This window comes from Trichomycterus rosablanca, chromosome 8 (genome assembly GCF_030014385.1).
Source record: "Trichomycterus rosablanca isolate fTriRos1 chromosome 8, fTriRos1.hap1, whole genome shotgun sequence".
Lineage (NCBI taxonomy): Eukaryota > Metazoa > Chordata > Actinopteri > Siluriformes > Trichomycteridae > Trichomycterus > Trichomycterus rosablanca.
Window position 1 is genome coordinate 6,119,051 of NC_085995.1, and position 23,915 is coordinate 6,142,965.

The 23,915-nt window shown below is 37.4% G+C and overlaps 3 protein-coding genes across 3 annotated transcripts; 2 read left to right on the forward strand and 1 right to left on the reverse strand.

Moving 5' to 3' along the window:
* Positions 1-1,339: 1,339 nt before the first annotated feature.
* cenpu (centromere protein U) lies at positions 1,340-10,249 on the forward strand. Its single transcript, XM_062999768.1, has 12 exons — positions 1,340-1,496; positions 1,748-1,844; positions 2,758-3,019; positions 3,215-3,275; positions 7,098-7,211; positions 7,489-7,597; positions 8,226-8,322; positions 8,468-8,546; positions 8,665-8,712; positions 8,811-8,872; positions 9,317-9,473; positions 9,890-10,249. Exons 1-12 carry the CDS (start codon positions 1,449-1,451, stop codon positions 10,001-10,003), a joined length of 1,248 nt encoding a protein of 415 aa, XP_062855838.1. The 5' UTR covers positions 1,340-1,448; the 3' UTR covers positions 10,004-10,249.
* A 1,925-nt stretch (positions 10,250-12,174) lies between these two features.
* Positions 12,175-15,690, reverse strand: dhrs13l1 (dehydrogenase/reductase (SDR family) member 13 like 1). Its single transcript, XM_062999769.1, has 5 exons — positions 15,567-15,690; positions 15,329-15,447; positions 13,797-13,920; positions 13,312-13,638; positions 12,175-12,805 (listed from the first exon to the last, which is right to left on the reverse strand). The coding sequence occupies exons 1-5, from the start codon at positions 15,688-15,690 to the stop codon at positions 12,543-12,545; spliced, it is 957 nt and encodes a 318-aa protein (XP_062855839.1). The 3' UTR covers positions 12,175-12,542.
* A 1,461-nt stretch (positions 15,691-17,151) lies between these two features.
* casp3b (caspase 3, apoptosis-related cysteine peptidase b) lies at positions 17,152-22,450 on the forward strand. Its single transcript, XM_063000957.1, has 7 exons — positions 17,152-17,191; positions 18,770-18,872; positions 19,741-19,868; positions 19,975-20,103; positions 20,235-20,410; positions 20,896-21,013; positions 21,946-22,450. Exons 2-7 carry the CDS (start codon positions 18,787-18,789, stop codon positions 22,173-22,175), a joined length of 867 nt encoding a protein of 288 aa, XP_062857027.1. The 5' UTR covers positions 17,152-17,191; positions 18,770-18,786; the 3' UTR covers positions 22,176-22,450.
* Positions 22,451-23,915: the final 1,465 nt, after the last annotated feature.

Consider the following 23,915-nt stretch of genomic DNA (forward strand, 5'->3'; position numbering starts at 1 on the left):
GCAGACACGAAAAGAGAGGAAACCATAACGAGACAAACTCAGCAAGGATGCCAGGGGCGGTTATTTGGATAAATGATCATCTGTTAACAGCTAAGATAAGCTAAGTTGGTTGCGAGCAGGTGGAACAGCGACCATGTTGCGCTTGTAATGGTAAATGATTGTATTGTTTATGCTGCTTATTTTGCACAAAGAGTATTTCGTTGTCTGTGTCTACTTATAAGCACAAATAAAGAACATATATTGAAATTTTACATAACTGTACTTAATTACTGTCCTGATTTGCACACACACGTTCTTTAGTCAAGACGAAGGTTTATTTGTATGTTTAAAGGCTTCTCTGCATTATGAAATGTAGGCCTAATTATCGTCGGAAAAAGAAATAATTCAAACCACATTTAATGTTAGTCCAAGGTTTTGTTTTATGTCCTTGATGCCACTTTTAAAGCAAAAGTGTATATTTATCTCCCTGCTTACACTTTATCTTAAATCTAATTAATATTTGTTCGTTTTTCTTTCATTTCTGACAGAAGAGTGTAAGTTAATGAATACTTTGCTTTGCACATGCAGAAAGGGGACAATTTTAATGAAAATGATTAAATTTAAAGAACGTAAAGTACGAACGCACCTTACACACAAATTCACTACGCGGAACGTAGGTCAGGGTCGTAAACCTGAGCATGCGTAGTGAGGCACATTCCGTGTGTTTGTTTTGATGAATAAGTGCTCTTTGCTTTTGACTTTGTGCTAACAAATGTAAACAGATTAGCATCTTTTTTTTTATTTAAATAAACAAGGACAAACGTATTCGGTCTCTAGTTAAAATGTACATATTTATTCACCTGGCAAGCACAACTATGTGGTATGATATTAACTCACAGCTATCTGTCGTATAGTTAGTGTACTGCAAACAGTGCACAGGTCTTTATTGTATATCTTTCATAATAATAATAGTTATGGTTTATGAGTTATTTGGGTTTTAGTATCTCAGCTGGGGATAAGCTTCTGGTAAAAAAAGACATGTCGAGCTGATCCATTTTTACAAGTGGTAAACTTATAGCTATATTTAATATAAGTTCTACTATCAAAATAAATACCTTGTCTATCTACTTATTTATAAAATATTTTATATGTATTAAAAATATTGTTTACAAATGTATATATGTATGTTAAATCATTAATTAGGTTTCCCCGTAGATCGTATATGGTATAAACCAGGCTGCGTTTCAAATAACATAATAGTGCACTTGAAAGTTGTTAATGTGAACTTCCTGCCATAGTGTCTTTCACACACTATTTATTCAGTAGGTTGCGGTTTAGGACACAGCCACACGTTCAAAACACAGCGGGAAACGTTTGTGGAAAAACGCCTCCTTACGGCTACATGATAGCTTTTCTGAAGTAAAAACGTCGTATTGTTTGTTTAAACGTTATTTAAAAGTTATAGTAACATGAGTCGAGTGACGAAAATGCTGAAAGCTCTTCAGAAGGAAACGAAGGTTTATACTGTTAAGAAACATTGGTTAGCAGGCAAACGATAACTAGCTATGCATTCAGGCTCCGTCTCAAATCACAAACTACTGTACTAGCAGTGTTTACAATAGTACCGACAACAGTTAGTTTTTGCTATATGCTACTGTTTATTACATTAGTATGCAAATACGTGTTTGCAATGTTGATTTATTGCACTTTGTGTCTCCTGTTGTAATTTTACGATTGGCTAATCTGTTTCTATTTTCTTTGGTTTCAGGCTGGAAGTCAGAATGTTTTACAATCGCAAGATAGTCTCGATGTTTCCTCAATAGAGAAGGACAGCTACCTTCAGGGAGACCTGTATTCTCCTCATGGTATTGTCAAATAATATATACAAAAAAACAGTAACCACTAGCTATACACTATAGTATACAGAACTGCATTTGGAATAAACAGGACACAGTGTTTCACATCTGATGACTTCTGTTCAAGTCTCTGAGGGTTTACTTTAGGTGCACATGTTTTCTGTCACATCACAGACTGATAGTATCAGGATTGACTACTTTAAAGTGCAGGTATATAATAGAATGCCTTTATTTGTCATATATACATATACAGGTGTACAGTACAAATAAATTATTATTTCGCATATTCCAGCTTATTTGGAAGCTTGGGTCAGAGCACAGTGTCAGTCATTGTATGGCGCCCCTGAAGCAGAGAGGGTTAAGGACCTTGCTCAAGGACCCAACAGCGTCTGCATGACAGAGCTGGGATTCAAACTCTTAACCCTTCAATTGATAGCCCAAAGCTACTAGGCTCCCGTATATGAAATGAAATATGTATGTGTTTCATATACATTTTCATATGTGTATAAAAATGGGTAGGTGTATAATACACTGCAAATGTACTTCACTCAGAGTGTGTTTCTGACAAGCCAAGAGGGTCTGAGTTGGGTATAGCAGTTACTGAAAACCACAATAGAATTTGACTGTTTATTCAATTGGGAGCTCATTTTTCAACTTATAAAAATATCAGCTATCTCAAAGGATCCCTGACTGACCACTAATATTATCTTGGACATTATGGTTCCACCCGGTTTCTTTCTGTTCACTGCTGGTGGACGTGTTCATGAGGCTTTGAGTTTTGTTATAAGGAATTAAAAAGCCACTGATTAGTCATTCTTGTTACTATTAAAATACTGTACAATGAATTGTGCAGCTTTGCTGTGTCTCACTAATTACATGTCAAGACTTGCAGGTGAAGTCATTTGGTGCTTGATGTGTTCAGGTAACCCTCTGCACAGCACTGCATTAGAAGATGAAACCAGTCCTCAAACTGATCAACCCCCAAAACCCACAGCTGGTAAAGGGACAGGTGAGAAGAGAGTGAACAAGGCCCAGAATGTGACTCCAAAGAAATCTACCCAAGCTGGGAAAAATGGAAAAAATAAAACCCAAGAGAAAGCTGATGTTCAGTTACAACAGAAGAACACCAAATCCAAAGAGAATCGAAGACCAGTAGAGCAAAAAGACCAAGGGCCAAAGTCTCGGTATGTTGGTATTTTTCTTTTATGTGCCTGATATAATTATAGGATTACAGTTAAATGTTTTTTGTTTAGCAATGTCTTTTGTAGTATGCTGTTAAGAAACATGCTTAAGGAATGTTTTATTTGAAGTAAGCAATTATTATTACTAAATATAGCTTCTAAATTGAGTCCTATGATTATAAATGTTATTATTTTTAGAAATCTGCAGACCATCTCAGAAACCAGAGAGGAAGATGGTAAAAGGAGAACACAATCTAAGGTCTGTGTTACTTTTTTTATATACAATAAATTAATAAATCGATAGAGTGAGGCTGACAAAAATGTAGATAGATTGCTACATTTACATTACTTGGCAGATGCTTTTATGCAAGCAACTTATAATGGTGACTAATACAATGCAATCAATTGAGGGTTAAGGGCCTTGTACAGGGGCTCAATATTGGCAACTTAGCAGAGGTGGGGCTTTAACCAGCAAAAGTGTTGCTGCTGTTACCTTAACAACTAGTCCACCACTGCCTCGATAATATTTTGAAATGTACATTTCTTGCATTTAGCAGACGCTTTTATCTAGAGCAGCTTACAGTTAAGACCGAATAAAATTACAGCAATTATGGGGTAAGGGCTTTGTTTAGAGACTCAACTGTAACAACAGTGGGGCTTTAACAGCTGGTGATCAACTTGATAAAACAACCAACGATTGGCAACTGTGTCTGTGTATGTTGTGTATATATTGACCTACAGTGGCTTGCAAAAGTATTCATACCCCTTGAACTTTTCCATATTTTGTCACATTACAACCACAAACATAAATATATTTCACTGGAATTTAATGTGAAAGACCAACACAAAGTGGTATACAATTGTGAAGTGGAAGGAAAATTATACATGATTCACAACATTTTTTACAAATAAAAAACTGAAAAGTGCGGTGTGCAAAAGTATCCAGCCCCCTTTTCTCTGAGTGCAACCAATTGCATTCAGAAGTTGCCTGATGACTGCTAATGACTAAAAAGAGTCCACCTGTGTGTAATCTAATCTCAGTACAAATACAGCTGCTCCGTGACGGCCTCAGAGGTTGGTTAAGAGAATATTGGGGAGTAAACAGCATTATGAAGTCCAAAGAACACACCAGACAGGTCAGGAATAAGGTTGTGGAGAAGTTTAAAGCAGGCTTAGGCTATAAAAAGATTTCCCAAGCTTTGAACATCTCACGGAGCACTGTTCAATCCATTATCCGGAAATGGAAAGAATATGGCACAACTGTAAACCTACCAAGACAAGGCCGTCCACCTAAACTTACAGGCCGAACAAGGAGAGCACTGATCAGAGCTGCAGCCAAGAGGCCCATGGTGACTCTGGACGAAATGCAGAGATCCACAGCTCAGGTGGGGGAATCTGTCCACAGGACAACTATTACAAATGTGGTCTTTATGGAAGAGTGGCAAGAAGAAAGCCATTGTTAAAAGACAACCATAAAAAGTCCCGTTTGCAGTTTGCCAGAAGCCATGTTGGGGACACAGCAAACATGTGGAACAAGGTGCTTTGGTCAGATGAGACCAAAATTGAACTTTTTGGCCTAAATGCAAAATGCTATGTGAGGCGGAGAATTAACACTGCACATCACTCTGAACACACCATCCCCACTGTCAAATATGGTGGTGGCAGCATCATGCTCTGGGGCTGCTTCTCTTCAGCAGGGACAGGGAAGTTGGTCAAAGTTGATAGTCAGATGGATGGAGCCAAATACAGGGCAATCTTGGAAGAAAACCTGTTGGAGTCTGCAAAAGACTTGAGACTGGGGTGGAGGTTCACCTTCCAGCAGGACAACGACCCTAAACATAAAGCCAGGTCTACAATGGAATGGTTTAAAACAAAACATATTCATGTGTTAGAATGGCCCAGTCAAAGTCCAGACCTAAACCCAATCGAGAATTTGTGGCAAGATCTGAAAACTGCTGTTCACAAACGCTCTCCATCTAATCTGACTGAGCTTGAGCTGTTTTGCAAAGAAGAATGGGCAAAAATTTCAGTCACTAGATGTGCAAAGCTGGTGGAGACATACCCTAAAAGACTTGCAGCTGTAATTACAGCAAAAGGTGGTTACACAAAGTATTGACTCAGGGGGGCTGGATACTTTTGCACACCGCACTTTTCAGTTTTTTATTTGTAAAAAATGTTTTGAATCATGTATAACTTTCGTTCCACTTCACAATTGTATACCACTTTGTGTTGGTCTTTCACATTAAATTCCAGTGAAATAAATTTATGTTTGTGGTTGTAATGTGACAAAATATGGAAAAGTTCAAGGGGTATGAATACTTTTGCAAGCCACTGTATATATCATGTTTTGTTGGTTAATCATATACAGTGTATCACAAAAGTGAGTACACCCCTCACATTTCTGCAGATATTTAAGTATATCTTTTCATGGGACAACACTGACAAAATGACACTTTGACACAATGAAAAGTAGTCTGTGTGCAGCTTATATAACAGTGTAAATTTATTCTTCCCTCAAAATAACTCAATATACAGCCATTAATGTCTAAACCACCGCCACCAAAAGTGAGTACACCCCTAAGAGACTACACCCCTAAATGTCCAAATTGAGCACTGCTTGTCATTTTCCCTCCAAAATGTCATGTGATTTGTTAGTGTTACTAGGTCTCAGGTGTGCATAGGGAGTAGGTGTGTTCAATTTAGTAGTACAGCTCTCACACTCTCTCATACTGGTCACTGAAAGTTCAAACATGGCACCTCATGGCAAAGAACTCTCTGAGAATCTTAAAAGACGAATTGTTGCGCTACATGAAGATGGCCAAGGCTACAAGAAGATTGCCAACACCCTGAAACTGAGCTGCAGCACAGTGGCCAAGATCATCCAGCGTTTTAAAAGAGCAGGGTCCACTCAGAACAGACCTCGCGTTGGTCGTCCAAAGAAGCTGAGTGCACGTGCTCAGCGTCACATCCAACTGCTGTCTTTGAAAGATAGGCGCAGGAGTGCTGTCAGCATTGCTGCAGAGATTGAAAAGGTGGGGGGTCAGCCTGTCAGTGCTCAGACCATACGCCGCACACTACATCAAATTGGTCTGCATGGCTGTCACCCCAGAAGGAAGCCTCTTCTGAAGTCTCTACACAAGAAAGCCCACAAACAGTTTGCTGAAGACATGTCAACAAAGGACATGGATTACTGGAACCATGTCCTATGGTCTGATGAGACCAAGATTAATTTGTTTGGTTCAGATGGTCTCAAGCATGTGTGGTGGCAATCAGGTGAGAAGTACAAAGATAAGTGTGTCATGCCTACAGTCAAGCATGGTGGTGGGAATGCCATGGTCTGGGGCTGCATGAGGGCAGCAGGTGTTGGGGAGTTACATTTCATTGAGGGACACATGAACTCCAATATGTACTGTGAAATACTGAAGCAGAGCATGATCCCCTCCCTCCGGAAACTGGGTCGCAGGGCAGTGTTCCAGCATGATAATGACCCCAACCACACCTCTAAGACGACCACTGCTTTATTGAAGAGGCTGAGGGTAAAGGTGATGGACTGGCCAAGCATGTCTCCAGACCTAAACCCAATAGAACATCTTTGGGGCATCCTCAAGCGAAAGGTGGAGGAGCGCAAAGTCTCGAATATCCGCCAGCTCCGTGATGTCGTCATGGAGGAGTGGAAAAGCATTCCAGTGGCAACCTGTGAAGCTCTGGTAAACTCCATGCCCAGGAGAGTTAAGGCAGTTCTGGGAAATAATGGTGGCCACACAAAATATTGACACTTCAGGAACTTTCACTAAGGGGTGTACTCACTTTTGTTGCCGGTGGTTTAGACATTAATGGCTGTATATTGAGTTATTTTGAGGGAAAAAAATTTTTACACTGTTATATAAGCTGCACACAGACTACTTTTCATTGTGTCAAAGTGTCATTTTGTCAGTGTTGTCCCATGAAAAGATATACTTAAATATCTGCAGAAATGTGAGGGGTGTACTCACTTTTGTGATACACTGTAGCTGGTCTGTGATTACTGGTAAAATTAAATATTAAAATATTAAATTGTAAAATATTTTTTATTTTTGTATAGGGTCCAATCAGTGAAGCCCTGGCTGATGACTCGACACCCCACAAAGCTTATTCCCAAAGGCAGCAGCATCCATCTTTATCATCAGAGGAGTTGACAGATGAGGATGAAAGCTTCGTAAGTTGACAGGCATTGCTTACATATTTTTGAGCTGTATTTATTTGTTGGGGACGGTATTGCCTATTTGAAACATTAGAACATGGTACGTAGTAAAACACTCTTATTAATTACCATAATGTATGTTAAAATTCTGAACGTTTGTTTGGCTCCCATGTTAGTGTTTGATAAAATGTTATAACAAGCATTGTAGCTGTTGTAGCCTGGGCTTTTAATCATCTTCTATTTAAGCTTTAAAACTGATGCGGATTGTGTTCAACTTAGCTTTTCATTGCAGAGCCCGAGCAAAAGCAAACCCAAGGTATTACATGTAAAACTACAGAGACCATCCAGTCAGCAGAAGAGACGACAGAAACAGAAGAGAAAGTCTTCATCTGGATCCTCAGGTTAAAACATTAAATGGTTTTAAAAACACAGAATACAAATTAAAAACTCACCATTATGCATCTAATTCTTTTTATCTTTGTGAAAATTGCATTTAGTCTAATAATAATAATATATCTAATATCAACCCACTAAGAGTGCACTGATGAGTTTACTAATCACTCTGCAATAAAATGAGTTGTATGATTTGTATACACCAGCTGAAGAAAAAATAGCAGCAATAACATCTAATTTGAAAGTCAGAAGTTTTTGTTTAAACAAATGACCATTTTCTCTAATCATTTCGAATCTTTTTTTTATTACATATTTAATAAACAGTAAAATATTCTTAATAGTTTAAATATTTACGCAGTGTGTGTTGCTAAATAAATTCTAGGTTAGTAATAAGATTTCTAGATAGAAGTTTTATTATATTATTATAAATAATTATAGTATTATAAATTGGCTTTGGTAAACTTGTGCTTGCTGTAAATCGAGGGAAGAAAAAATTATTTATAATAATTTGCCCTAATTATTACATACAGTATGTATGTTTTTTTATACTGTTCCGGGGTTTCTTAAAACAAGAGAGAGACCTCAAAGCTTCAGCTACTTAGGCGATACAAAGATTTTCTTTTTTTTCTTTTGCAGATCACGGTAATCCCACTAAGAAGCCGAAACCTGGAGGAAGTTTGATTGATCTTGATGTTGTCCTTGAAGCTTTTCAGGAATTTGTCACCGAGTACAAGTATGTTTGTAATAATACATGATGAAGTGCTTCATTTTTGACATATTTGTGGAATGTAATACATTTATTAGCTGAATAGTGTATAATGCTCTATTATTCACAAATTATATTTCTACCTTTTTTTTTTGTTTTTTTGTCTGTCTAGGAAGACAGTGAACTCCGAATCTGTTAAAAAAGCCATAGATGCACTATCAAACTCATTTGAGGAGCAACTTACTGAACTGGTCAGTCTTTGTAAATATTCCTTTACACTAAATCCTTCATGTCTTCGAGATTGCAGGTAGAATGAGAGAGAATGACAGAATGCATGTTTTGCATAACATCTAAACGTGTCCATTCCAGATCACCGCAACTAAGGAGTTAAACAGTGTGAAACGTAAAGCTGTAAAGGTAACAGTGCTTTCTTATTTATCCTGTATAACAATAGAATATACTTTTTATTGACTTTTTGTCTCTGATGGGACATTAATTGTTTTTTACTGGCTCAGATTAATGGCACCCTGAACCAAAAAAAGACTCGACTTTTGGAGGCGAAGAATGAACTAATCAGGTAAGTCAGGAGGAGCTGCCTACCCCTCACTTATTCAGTCTTATCAAAGAAACAAAAAATCATGCTGGAAGAGGAAACAGCCTTCTTCATACTGTTGCCACAAAATTGCATGAATGTAATTTTATATAACTGGATGGTGGTGGCATGATGACTCTGTGCACTGTCACAGCTTGCCTGTTTCCCCTGAGTCTGTGTGGGTTTCCTCCCACATTGAATTTGAACTGATGAATCATGTGTAACCAGTAATTACCCGTCCTGTCATTAATATAACGAAAATATAAAACATGACAGTAAAATCTTAAAAATATAAATATAACTGGTTGTGTATGTGGCACACCCGAACTCAATAATTAGGAAGTTGTCCTCATTTTTTGTCATATAATGTGTTTAACCTGCATTTCAAACACACAACCGTAGCATTTATATTTGCTGTGGATCTGTCAGGAGTGAAGCTGAGATGAGGAAGCTGGAGAAAGACCACAATGAGCTGGAGCAGAGGCTAAAGGCTTTGAAGCAGGGCACAACCTTTCTCACTAACCTAAAACAGCTAAACAAGAAATACCTGCAGCACCGCACCGCACATCCCCATGAGCAAGAAACGGTAACAAACTGGAGTCAACTAACTTGCATGTTTTTATTAATATAAGCAAAAATTAAATGCTACTTCAAATGTGTTTTGTTACTTAGCAGAAGTATGATGAATTATCAAATACTCTTTATTCATTCATTGTCTGTTTAACCACTACTTTTTCCTGGTCACAGCAGGTCCGATTCACCAGGCGAAAGGCAGGAAACACATGGACATTTACACACACTCACACTTATGGCAATTGTCAGTAGCTCCAGTTGGCCTGACTGTGTGTCTTTGGACTTGTGGGTGGAAACCGGAGCTCCCGGAGAAAACCCAAATGGACAACATATAAACTCCAACAGCAAAGCACCCTGGCTGGGGAATCATACCCAGGACTCTTCTATTTACATGTTTATTTACATGTTTATTTGTTTTCCTTTTTACAGTATGGACCATCCTGCTTACCAGCAATGCTCTTGGAAGCCAGGAGCATCACAGGAACTGAAAGCCAGTTAAAGATGATCAATGACGAGCTTTCAGCAAGTTCTGGAGTAAATTAGTCACAAGTAGCAATTTGTATGAACACTGAGAAGTCAAAAGTTATAAGTCAGATATAATTATTAGGTATCTAGAATGCCATGTAAAATGACGTGATAATAATCCATATTACTCTGTGTTTATTTCTGACTGCATAAATCCATTAATACAACATGTTCAATTTTTCACGACTCACAACTTTGTTAAAGTATTTATTTATTAATTTTAATTTACTTAAGGGTAAATTAGTTAGTCACTGATAATGAGTGTAAGATACAAACACGTGACATGCAAAAAATTGCTAATAATACAATAAACAAGACTTTTACAGCATCTAAGAATGGTTTTAAAGCAGGAGTGCATTACTAACATCGGGGCTCAGAAAGAATTCAGACCCTTTTTGCACACAATATTGCTATGTGGATTTGATTTATATACTTTTGTCGTTTTTACCCATCAGTTTCCTTCCCCCCCCAATTATGATGCAATTATTCCTGGATACATCTTTACAAGTTACGCACACCTGAATTTTCATCATGGCAGATCCTCTCAAGCTTTGTCAGATTGGATGGCAAAAGTCTGTAAATGTTTTGATCTTTTCATTTCAAAATTATTGATGCCTCCATGGCTCTGGGAACACTCAAAACCTTGGATATTGTGTTATATCCTTTCCCCAACCCATGCCTTGCCACAGATTGATTGCAGAGATCCACAGTTTCCTATACTTTGATTCCTATACTATGATTTGGTTTTTATTCTGACAGTGCAGTGTAAATTGTAGACCAAGTGTGTGCATTACTAAACTATGTCTATTCAGTTTAAGTAGTCTGTATGGAACAAAAGCAGCTGACTGGAAAGGGTGGGGCAGAATGAGCAAACGGAATGCACCCGAGGCATTTCTCCCTTGGCTTGTTTTTGACCGCAGTAACATTCAGCCTTCTGTATCTTTTCATTGTTTTTAACAGACAATGTTGGTTCTAGTATGTTTTGATTTAACAAAAACACAGTTTAATGTAAGCTGTGCTGGTTTTATCTTGAAATACTGCAGTTTATCAGTAGGCCACAAGATAATTCTGTTGACCTGTGGTTAACTTCCACGTAGAGAAACACAATGTCATTTAAGAGTTTGAAAAAGCAACAAAATACAATGGAATTTGCTGTATTACCAGTATTCTTGGTTCACTGTGTCATAACAGCAGCCGTATCTGTGTCCTAGATAACACGCACTTCTCTGTGGCAGCATAGTGGCCCAGCAGGTAGTATGGGGTTCCAGATAGCACCAGGGACCTGGGTGCAAACCATGCTGGTTTCCTTTTATCTATACTGGCTACATTAAATTTCCTCCTGGTGTGAGTGTGTGGTGCACGGTGATGGTTTAGTGCCCTGTTCAGGGTGTTGTCCTGCCTTGTGACTACATTTTATTGCTAAATCATTATTAAGATATTTTAACTTCATCCAGGACTAAAATTAAAGTGAATTATAATTTGAAGGGTCCAAATGTCTTGGATGTTTTAATTCTGATTTAAAATTCCTGTACAACAGAAAAATGATTTGCTGTGGCCTTCCCATTATTTAAACCCTAAAATGCACGAAAAACACTAGTTATTCTTTGTTAACCCACCAGAGTGCAGTCCAACAAATGCTTTAGACAGAAAATACAAATACTTAATGTGCCATAACTTTTGCACTGACCAGATGTTTTTTATTCTGATCTGTTCTGAAATTCCGCAAATAAGCTAACTGTGCATTAAAATGTTTAAGGTATTTGCTCTCTTCACATACTGTACAAAATGAACAAAACGGAATTCAACAAGTCATGTCCAAACATTTACATTAGTCTGTACTGCATTCAGTGGTGTATTTATACAGCTGCTACATAAAGTATTATGCCTCATCTTTACAATCTACACGCTTGATTAAATAATCTGTTTTAGATAAAATGTTAGCACAACACAGGCCAAAATCCTGCCAACTAACCTTGAGAAGATGAATGTAATCAAAGCTAAATTCACAGGTTCAAACCAGAATAGAAATGAACCCTACTGCTGTGCAACACTTCTCTGAAAACTGAAAAAAATTATACAGTGTGGTCAGTACATTACTGAAATTAGATACTGAAATAAGATACTGAAATGTGAATTAATAACACAAATGATTACACGTTTGTTTAAATATAAATTATTTATTAGTGTTTGTTCCCATTAGCAAAAAAAAAGATCTAAGTCAACAGATGTTTGCTTCAAACATTCAAGATCGGCAACCAACCAGATCTGTGTTTAAAAGATTTCATGCTTTTTTTATTATGACTAGTTCTGCTGCCAATGAGTGTTAATCAGACTTTAACTACAGGACCATAATCAACAAAGATATGTTATGCATCCGGCCAGTGACTACTCTAATTTTACCTCTTCACCTCAACATGCACATGCACATGCACAGTGAAAACAAATACTTAGAATAACCCAGCACAACCTGTATTGCTGCCAAGCACCACCCCACCTTAGCGATTCAATAAAGCGTAAAATGATTTTACGCTGTTCATTAAGTAAACAAGCCTCTGTCTCAGGTAAGATTGCAGAGCTTCTCACTGATGTCCCACAGTTTCCTGGCAATTTCATTATCTTTGGCCTCAGGCTTCACATCCTGCACCTCACAGTCAGAGAAGTAGCGGCCGCTCAGGTGCTCGATGCCCTCCTGGAGGGCGCAGTACAGTGTGGTCTGAGAGCCACTAATCACGTCTGTCTGGAAGAGCATCTGCATGATGAACTTCACAACAACCATGTACCAGCCATTCAGGTTCCGACCCAGCTCTGTTTTCACTGACCCTGCAGCAAAGAATAACACAATTATTAAATATAAGAGTGAGCTTTTTGTTGGTTTTACAATTGTCATCATTTTCATGGTAGACATGTCAGTCACAAACCCCTTAAAATATTCAGCCCCTAAGCAACAGTCTTTTATGCTGTCCCACTACAGCTGAGATCCAGGTTTGAACTTCACTAGCTATTACATTTACATTTTCGGCATTTAGCAGACACTTTTATCCAAAGCGACTTACAGTATACAGTTTAAGCAACTGAGGGTAAAGGGCCTTGCTCAAGGGCCCAACAGTGGCAACCTGGCAGTGGTGGGGTTTGAACCAGCGACCTTCTGCTTACTAGTTCAGTACCTTAACCGCTAGGCTACAACTATTAGCTATTCACTTTCTACAACACATTTAACTTTTGGTGTAAACTTTGCAGGATACACACTGCTAGCTGCAAAGTTGTTAGTCTTTTAAAAAGATAAACTACATAAACAGGACAATCTTTGCTTGGAGTGTAATACTCGCCTGGGTGTAGACTGTAGCAGGTGACGTTCGTTCCCCTCAGTCTCTTGGTCAGTTCATGTGTAAAGAGCACATTACACAGCTTGCTGTGGCAGTAATTTCTAAATATGTGCATGTCAGTGGAACCTAGTTCAAGTGTTTTATGTGTGTTAATGCAGTTAAAATCAATGGTTCCTATATCATGACCACAGGAAGAAATGTTGACCACTCGGCTTGGCGCACATTCCTTCAACCGGCCCAAAAGCAAATTGGTCAGCAGAAATGGACCAATGTGGTTTACACCAAATACCAGCCCAAAGCCATCCTCTGTGTGCCCTGGAGCAGCGATACCTGAAATAGGCAGACAGATGGCATGCTGAATTTCTTTAATATTCTTTGAGGTATAAAAAGAGCATATAGTTTAGACATTTGCAGTTCTTTTAAGTTGTGAGCAAAATAAAACCTGGACATTAATTCTCTACAGATCTCTGCCCCTAGGTGTGCTTTACCTGCATTGTTGATTAGCAGGTCCAGTCTGGTCTCAGTTTTAAGAAAGGTCTCAGCAAATGCACGGACTGATCTTAGGCTGGCCAGGTCCAAATGCATGAATACCACCTTATCGTTCCCACTCTCCTAAAAAGACAAATATTAATGCTTATAAATAAATAAAATATAAAAATCTATTTATATTATGCAGGGTGGTACCCATACATTTAAAGCTCATCTGAGACTTACAATGCTAAATGCAAAGTGGAAATGTGAAAAAAAAACAGGGTCTGTCATGGTAGGTGGAAGTGTTAGTGCCAAGGGCATGGGTAACTGGCACCTCTGTTAAAGCACTAATTATTCTAAGGGGTAAGTATGCATTTTGGAACAACATGTCACCTAGACTATGTCTTTTTCTGGGACATCTCTACCTGTATCATCCGGCACATGTTACAAGATTTCGGCTGTTGTGTAGACCGACTGGCCTGTCTGCAGTCCAGACCTGTCTCTTATTTTTAAAAAGAATGTGGATGTAACAAAATGGCAAACATGCTCCTGTCCTGTCTAATTTAAAACCTACAGTTCAAATAGTTTTGGGTAGCACTGTCACCTCACAGAAAGAAGGTCCTGGGTTCGATCCCCAGGTGGGGCGGTCTGGGTCCTTTCTGTGTGGAGTTTGCATGTTCTTCCTGTGTCTGCAGTGATAGCTCAGTGGTTAAGGTACTGGACTAGTAAACAGAAGGTTGCCGATTCAAGCCCCGCCACCACCAAGTTGCCACTGTTGGGTCCCTGAGCAAGGCCCTTAACCCTCAATTGCTCATTGTGTTCAGCTCATTGTGTAAGTCGCTTTGGATAAAAGCATCTGCTAAATGCTGAAAATGTAAATGTTATGTAAATGCATGGGTTTCCTCCGGGAGCTCCGGTTTCCTCCCACAGTCCAAAGACATGCAAGTGAGGTAAATTGGAGATACAAAATTGTCCATGACTGTGTTTGGGATTGAACTTGTGACCTGATGATTCTTGTGTAACGAGTAGAAACGACCGTTTCTGTCGTGAATGTATCCAAAGTTAAAATCCTAATAAATAAATAAATAAACCCATGCTCGATTACTTTAGTCATGTTGAATTAGACTGTGGACAGCCCATTGCCTTACTTTATGACCTATGCGCATTATTAGGGTTTTTTAACGTCATGTTTTACACTTTGGTTACATTCATTCATTCAACGGTAGTTACTCATTACACAAGATTTATCACTTCACAAGGTTATATCAAACACAGTCATGGACAGTTTAGTGTCTCCAATTCACCTCACTTGCACATCTTGGACTGTGGGAGGAAACCGGAGCATCCGGAGGAAACCCACGCAGACATGCAAACATGCAAACTCCACACAGAAAGGACTCGGACCGCCCCGCCTGGGGATCGAACCCAGGACCTTCTTGCCCACTTAGCCACCGTGCCGCCCACATTTCGCTAGTAAGAAACAAAGAAAAGAGTAAATGTGCAGTGTATGAGGACTTTGCATTGTGCTGTTATCAGTGGCGCTACTCACTGTGCGGATGATCCGCGCTGCCTCCTCACCTCTCTGTTTACTCCTGCAGGCGAGAATCACCGTCGCTCCCCTCAGAGCCAGAGCCAGAGCCGTAGCCCTGCCAATGCCCGTGTTACTGCCTGAACAGAAAACAAGCTAGTTTACACAGCGGTCATATCTACATTTAATCTGATCACGTCTGTTTTACTGTGTACTACTTTCTCAAGAGCAGAGCTGTTTGCAGTAATTGTGCTGTTACCTGTAACTATCGCAGTCTTTCCATGGAGCGTCACTGTGCTTGTGCACCTTTTCCTCTGCACGTAGATCTTATGAAATACACAATATACTCCCAATACTAGTCCTATCCACAGAAAAATCCACATTTTACTGTTCACTGGCCACTCTAATCCGGATTATAGTCAATCGTTTGTTAGTATGTTCTTAGAAAAGGACTATTTCTTTCCGCGGTGATCTACGCTGCGTTTTAGTGACGCCTCGCCGCTCCACTCCCTAAATACAGTATAGTAGTCATTCTATAACCAACACCTTATATATTTCTTTCTTTTTGATAATAATACCTCATTTTTTAAAGAAATACAAGGACTAGATTTTCTAGTTTTATATTTAATAAAAAAATATATATATTTACTTTCATTAACCGCTTAATCTTGCTCTGGGTCGCGGTGGTCCGCCACCTGGTTCCACTGAGCAAGAACAATTAATACACCCACTGGGGTGTATTAATCAGTGGGTAGCACTATCGCCTCACAGCAAAAAGGTCCTCCAGGTCCTTTCTGTGTGGAGTTTGCATGTTCTCCCAAGGTGGGGCGCTCCTACAGGTCCTTTCTGTGTGGGTTTCCTCCGGGAGCTCCAGTTTCCTCCCACAGTCAAAAAGAACATACAAGTGAGGTAAAATGGAGATACAAAATTGTCCATGACCGTGTTTGACATTAAACTTGTGAACTGATGAATGTAACCAAAGTGTGTGAAAAATTACCTTAAAATCCTAATAAATAAATAAATAATCACAGGCTATGCAGTGACGGTTCTACGGCCCCCCTAGGAATACAGTATATGTAACTCAAATTGAATATGAAAAAGAAAAGGACTGAATAAATGACATTTAAGCAGAGCAAATGCCTTAAATGGTGATTCTTTGTTGATCTGTTTACATCAAACTCAAGAAAATGTAGACTGAAAACTGCATAAATAAAATGTTGAATTCTATTGAATATCGACTGTTTCCTCTTAATGCCCACAATGCACATTTGGGCAGAAAGTAATTGGCCCCTCTAACATAGCCCCCTCCCCCCCCCCAATCTCACATGATCTTGCACGACCCTGCCTAAAATTATTATTATTATTATTATTATTATCATAATTTAATTAATATTAATAATTTATAAACAACAACAATAAGAACTTGTAAGGGTATAGTTTTAATTTTACAAGCTATGAAAACTTGAAAAAACGCTTCTTTACCATACTATTATATAATATACGATGTCATTTTATGTGGAAATGTGGGATAGAATAGATAGAAATAGAATGTCATTTTATATGTACAGATGTTAAAAAAAGACCCCTTATGGGTTCAACAGGTGAATGCGAGTTATTCTGATTCCACAGGTTCACTCTCTGGAGAACTGGAGTGGGCGGAGCCACAACATGTTCAGGTTGTACATGACATGAGTGGGCGGAGCTATCACATGTTCAGGTTGTACAGGTGAGGAGTGGGCGGAGCCACCACATGTTCAGGTTGTACAGGACAGGAGTGGGCGGAGCTAGAGACGCGTCAGTAGAACTTGACAGCCTTACGGCTCTGACTGAAACTTTCAGCACGGTGTTCTTCCTTCTTTACTTTTCACCTGTGGACAACATATTGTAAGTAAATTAAGTTAAATGTTAGTTTGTAGTGACTGTTACTGATATTCTTTTATTATAGAGTGAGCGAGAGTTATGGAGAAACAAAGTTGGTAGTAACTGATAAGGAAAACTGGTGGCTTGTGTAAGAACATGCTGCGCATAACAATACTGTCTGTAAAACTGTATAGAGGCGAAAGTTTTAACCCTTTTTAAAATATTGTTTATCTTATTTAAAATAAATAACTAAATCACACATAATTTCTTAATTTTTAAGTCCTATTTGAATTCATTTTAATCTAGGATTATATCATGTAATCGTTGGTTATATTCCAGGGCTACAGAAATGCCCATATGTAATAGAGTTACACCTTTAAAAGTTTTTCTTTATTATCATTTAATCTATATAATAGTCAGTTTTTAGTTGTTGTTTTTTTACTTGTAAATAGGCTGAAACAACATTTTAAAATGTAAAATAGTGTTTTATTGAGTCAAATTTTGAATGACTGAAAGAATACAATTTAACTGTAACATGTATTTTTAAAAAGACCTCATGAGAATTCTAATTACATTTACATTTTCAGCATTTAGCAGACGCTTTTATCCAAAGCGACTTACAGTACTGTGACATTATACAGTATAAGCAATTGAGGGTTAAGGGCCTTGCTCAAGGGTCCAACAGTGGCAACCTGGCAGTAGTGGGGCTTGAACCAGCAACCTTTGGATTACTAGTCCAGAACCTTAACCACTAGGCCACAACCGGCCACAACTGGCCCACAAATGTAATTAATAGTATTAGTTTTACACTTTTACACTTTGTATTGTGGATATAATTGGATATAATTTCCATGTACCCGTCAGTCTACACTTAGTCATGCATTATGACTTAGTTTTTTTTTTAACATAAATTAAAACTAAACCTATTCAGGTATTCAGCCCTTTTGCTGTGGCACTTCAAATTGTGGTCAGATACATCTTGTTTAATTATCCATAAGATTTGTCTAGAAAAAACATTGTTCACTGAATTGTCAGGACAAAAACAAGCTGTGAATATCTGTAATTGTCTCTGGATCTGACAAGGCATAGGTCAGAGCAAGGATATAAAACTATCTATGGCTTTCCAGGACCAAAGTTGCCTCACGAAATTTTAAAATTGAAGAAGCTTGACTCACCTAGAGTTGGCCCTCCAGCCAGTTTGGGTTTCTGGGCAAAAAGGACCTTGGGCTGGGAGTTAAGACAAACCCAAAAAAATAGCTCCAAAAGTTTTGAGAACCTGTTGGATGGACAACCATCTCTAAATCACTCCAGAAAATAAGGTATTTATTGCATTAAGGGATCTGGCTACATATGGACATAAAACTCTGTCAAAAATAAAATGAAACTAAAACATTTTCACTTTGTCATTGTGGGTGGGTAGGTGTAGAATAACAGGTGTAATTGGTGCAACATCTTGGGCATTTGTAAACACATGTACAGTACAAAGTAATATTGTGCTAAACAGTTTGGGCTGCAGTTTTAAGTTTTACTGAGAATTTGAGTGGTGATTATCAAATAAGGGTATTAAAATAAGCTAACATTATTTCCTTTTGTCAATTAAAGGTGTTCTTCTGAAGGCCATGTCGGGCATAGACAACAGAGGTAAACCAGATAGAGGTGACCAGGTAGATGCCTCTAAATCAAGTCCAAAGAGCAACTCCAAAAGGTAAAACATCAAAAAGTAAAAAAAAGTGAAGCTATGCGACAGTTCTTGGTATGTTAGTCTCAGCTTTCCATCTGTGTTATATTCTTATTTATCTTTTTTTCTGTTTCATTAAGCACATGTTATTAGCACTTTGTTATAATGTGCTTCTATTGGCTCAGTTTAGATGTTGTACTTTTGTTAAAACACCAGAATGTAGCTTATTAAGTGTACATAGTAATTCAATGCACATTTATAAAAAAAAGACATAAACAACAATAAAAGCATGGCATGTGTACAGAATATGTCATATGGCAATTTTATTTACCTCAATATTTTTAATTCAGCTAAAAGGCATAAATGGTGAACTAAAATTTGAAAATAAAATTGCCTGATTTGTAAACCAGTATACCAATATATGACTATTGGGGGACACATATCAGTTCACCCTTAGTGTGGTCCCAAGCTTAATCCCAAACGTTCTTTCATTTTATCAATAATAGATTTTTAAAATTCAGGAAAATGACTCAGAAAAGGAAAACAATTAGCAACAGTCCAAAGTAGGACAATCTCTGTAATCACAACTTAGAAATAGCTTAGAGTCTTAGAAATAGCTTGAATTGCTAATTAGCCTTAAGAATATACACTAATGTTTTAATGTGAAATGAAATTTGAACAAGCTCTCCCATCGGTTAACGTTAGCATTCGTATTATCTGAAGCACTAAGTTAATAATTTTTTTTACTATCTATAGTGGTAAGGCTGTGCCACCATGTTTGTTCTAGGTACTTTACATGTATATAGAAATAAACATCATTTACATTTGTATTGAATTCACCCTACATTGAACCATTATGTCTGAATGGCATTAAGCACATCTGTATGGATTTAAGGTCTCATTCTGTTCCTAGTGAGTCTACCAAAAGTGATGCAGTATCCAATTCATTTGCATATAGCATGGACTACCCTGAGATTGGGAAATGTGTCATCATCAACAACAAGTATTTTCATGAATCCACAAGTAAGAACAGCAACAAAAAAAAAAAAAAAAAAAAAAAAAAAGATTTAATTGCTTTAATTGATAATTTTCCATCATGGAAAAAGTGATGTTATATTTCCTTTTGTAGTGATGTCTGAGCGTCATGGAACAGATCTGGATGCTGAAAAAGTGCTGAAAGTCTTCAAACTGCTGGGCTTTAAATGCACTATCCGCCAGAACCAAAGTGTTTCAAAAATGAAGGAGCTTTTCAAATTAGGTTGTATGAAGTTATAGTTCACATTTACAATAAAACAATCCTAAACCAAAGACATGATCAGTATTTAGCCTCTTACAGTTATATCACAGTGGGATTGAGTTTAAATGTTTGTTGTCTTTTTTTTGTTTTAGTGTCCCAGGAGGATCACAGCAAGTCAGCCATGTTTGTATGTGTGTTGCTGAGTCATGGGGATGAAGATGTTATCTATGGCACTGATGGATGTATTAAGCTCAGTGAGCTGACTGGGCTGTTCAGAGGAGACCAGTGTCTTTCACTAGTTGGCAAACCTAAACTGTTCTTCATACAGGTTCTTTTTTAAATCAAAATAATTATATGTTAACAGAAGGCTTAAAGACATTATTTGCCAAGTTTTATTTTCCACTGTGAAGGTTATTTTATACACTGTGAAGAAGGAAGGAAACGGGGTCATAAGTAAATACAAATGGAAAAGAGATGGAGAATGGAGAAAAAGATCAATTTCATTTTCATCAACCACTTTATCCTGGTCATGGTCACACTGGGCCAGGTTTTATGGAAAAACACTGAGTGCAGCAGAGGAATATCCTGGACAGGAAGACAGTAGAATGTTAGAGACGAATAAATTATTGTCCAACAAGCTCATGGCCAGGTGTCCAAATACATGTGGCCATATAATGCCCTAGAAATTGGCACAACGGTCTTTGCACTGAGATTATGCACTTTAATTACTGGTTATAAGAAGACAAATTTATCACACTTATTCTTATAATTATTAACTTCCTGAACCTTTTATCTTTTTTATATCTTGTTCAGGCCTGTCGGGGATCAAACTTGGACCCTGGTATTGAGACAGATAGTGTTTGTGATTCAGAGAGCACACAGAGGATTCCTGTTGAAGCTGACTTCTTGTATGCATACTCCACTGCTCCAGGTAGAAGCACTGTTTATACTCATTGGTAGTGTTTTTAAGGACTGCAGACTAATAACTGCATCCCCCACAATATCCAGATATGCTTAACATGCCTCTCCAATGTACCGATGTAAAAAATATAAACATGTTTCACTCACTAGCTTTGCATAATGTTAGTTGTTGATAGGGCAGGAATGTTTTAGAATAGCAGAAAACCAATCCCCACTTTCCCCAGTATATTTGGTCCCTCACTGAGTGTTCAATTAATGGTTACAGCCTTAAATCAGAAGCTGTTGAAACACTGGGTGACACCGTGAAGCAAGCTTGATATTGCCATGGGTTCTAAGACTCTAGTTGAAGATAGAAGCCCTTGCTTAAAACACTTCTTCTTAAAGCTTGACAGAAGTTAGCCTTCACTTAGTCAGCCTCTTTGAGAATGAGAATGTCCATGAGAATGTCAAGCAAGCTTAACTGTGGAGAGTGTCAGACATGTTACAGCATTGTATTGTTAATGGCAGACTTTTTAGTGTTTTTTTTCTGGAAAACCTGTCACCACTTCATGCACTTTGTAATGGATGCAGTCACCTTAGCCCTAATTGAATGGGCACACAAAGGGTAAAGCTATAGTTTATTATAATCAGTAGCAAGGATATAATTTTCCAAAGTTTCTGTATGCACACTGTAGGCAGTTGTAGCCTAGCGGTTAAGGTACTGGACTAGTAAGCGGAAAGTTTCTGGTTCAAGCCCCACCACTGCCATCTTGCCACTGTTGGGCCCTTGAGCAAAGCCCTTAACCCTTAATTGCTTAGACTGTCAGTCGCTTTGGATAAAAGCGTCTGCTAAGTGCAAATGTAAATTTTTGTCCAAGCTTATTTGTATTAAACCCATAATAATACATGGACGTGTATGTAAAGCTTTGAATGTTATTTTTAAACACGTCTTCTTTTTCATAGGTTATTATGCTTGGAGAAACACAGCCAATGGGTCCTGGTTCATTTCTGCCCTGTGTGACATGTTAACCAAGTATGGCAGAGAGCTGGAGCTTTTGCAGCTCATGACACGTGTGAACCACAAGGTGGCGATGGAGTTCCAGTCTTCTTCAACCCTCCCTGGTTTCCACGGAATGAAACAAATCCCATGCATAGTGTCCATGCTGACCAAAGAGCTGTACTTTCCAAAATGATTGTTCCACTTTTATGTAAAAATGTAATGTAGGCTTAAAAGAGAGTATTGTTGACAAATAGTAATAATATATGTTTAAATGGTAGACAGTACACAGCAGTTTACATTACTGAGGCTGGCACAAGCCAAAACACAGCTTCAGTTACATTTTGTTCTCCTAATTATACGTATAGAGCATTAAAGAGATTATTAGCAATACCTGCCTGTATTAAGTTTAAGAGTTCAACATCAATATACTGAACTAACTGTGGCAAGTACACGACAGATTTACTCTATATGTGCAATGCTATTTCTGTTTAGAAAATTGTAAGATTGTAATTTCATTTCTTGCACAATCAAAAGTATGTCTGAAACAATAAAGATCAACCAGGCTTGTCAGAAATCTGTTTGCTATGTATAGGAAACCAGATATATGTTTCTTTTGCCCAGTGATTCTGATAGAAAACTGACCCACCAATACCCTGACCAGGAAAAAGTTGTGGTATCCCTAGGCACAATTCATTTAAACACCCCAGACACGACACCTAACCTTCAAGAAGTTGTTCAGGGCTTTTGGGACTCGTGTTCATACATTTTCTTATGCACTGTTTCTGTGAGGAACACAACCACCGCCCCCCTACATTACTTTCAACAGAGTTTGGCTGTGTTGCCCTAGGTGTAAGTATGGTAGTAAATCAGGGTGTGTGTGATTGCCCAATGGAACCCTGATTATAATGCTTGCGTAGAATTTATTAAATAAATAAACTTTTTGAGAACAAGCCATCTGTTGCACTGTAAATAATTCCAAGGAGAGAGTGATAACTGGTTTCAATGAAATTTGAGTTTGAGAACAGAAAGCAGAACCAGTTTAATGTCACATTAAGGTTCATTTTCATTTCTTTAGAAAGCACATGTTTGCTTTTTGTGTGCAAAGATGTTTTAGGGCAATTTTAAAACAAGAATCGTGATACTGTTCAATGATAAAATCCTGCAATTATGCATTTTAAAGAAAAAGAGACAAATCTGTCTAATATTATTACTCTTTTGGGGTCGATCCACAACACAGTATGCTTAAAAAAGTTTAGGAGGTATTGTTATCTCCAACAACTGTGCTGTCTGCCTTTATTACTGTGCACAGTAACACAGAGGGAATAACAGTAATAACAGTACTGGTTACAAATATTGCATAATTACCAACAATAATAATAACAACCTTTATTTACAATATTAATATTACAATATATAAATTATGTATGTAAAATATTAGTAATAATAATATATAAATATGGTGATAGAATAATATCAATTATGGCAATATTAATAATCAATATTAATTGTATTAAAAGTAATAATAATAAATATTAACGTGGTAATAACAGTAATAATAGTTATAATAAAACATTTACAATAATAATACATATTAACAATGGTAATAACAGTAAAAATACTATAGTAATATAATAATAATAATATATGAACATGGTAATAGAATAATATTAATGATAATATTAAAACATTAATAATAAGATGTTAATAACAGTAACAATACTACAGTAATATAATAATAATAAAAGTAACAATACTTTAGTAATAATAATAATAATTAATAAATTATGGTAATAATGTGCAGTGTAAACAGTAACAATATTAAAGTAATATAATAATAATAATAAATAATATAGGTATATGGTGATAGAATAATATTAATAATGGTAATATTAATAATAAATATTAACTGTATTAACAGTAATAATAATAGTAT

Coding starts and splice junctions, on each gene's coding strand:
- cenpu (XM_062999768.1), top strand. CDS start 1,449: ATGAGTCGAGTGACGAAAATGCTGAAAGCTCTTCAGAAGGAAACGAAG. Junction 3,020..3,214: donor GACCAAGGGCCAAAGTCTCG/GTATGTTGGTAT, acceptor TATTATTTTTAG/AAATCTGCAGACCATCTCAG. Junction 8,323..8,467: donor GAATTTGTCACCGAGTACAA/GTATGTTTGTAA, acceptor TTGTCTGTCTAG/GAAGACAGTGAACTCCGAAT.
- dhrs13l1 (XM_062999769.1), bottom strand. CDS start 15,690: ATGTGGATTTTTCTGTGGATAGGACTAGTATTGGGAGTATATTGTGTA. Junction 13,921..15,328: donor CAGCGCGGATCATCCGCACA/GTGAGTAGCGCC, acceptor TTGTCTTTTTAG/GAGAGTGGGAACGATAAGGT. Junction 13,639..13,796: donor CCTGCTAATCAACAATGCAG/GTAAAGCACACC, acceptor TGCCTATTTCAG/GTATCGCTGCTCCAGGGCAC.
- casp3b (XM_063000957.1), top strand. CDS start 18,787: ATGTCGGGCATAGACAACAGAGGTAAACCAGATAGAGGTGACCAGGTA. Junction 20,411..20,895: donor CTAAACTGTTCTTCATACAG/GTTCTTTTTTAA, acceptor TATCTTGTTCAG/GCCTGTCGGGGATCAAACTT. Junction 21,014..21,945: donor TGCATACTCCACTGCTCCAG/GTAGAAGCACTG, acceptor TCTTTTTCATAG/GTTATTATGCTTGGAGAAAC.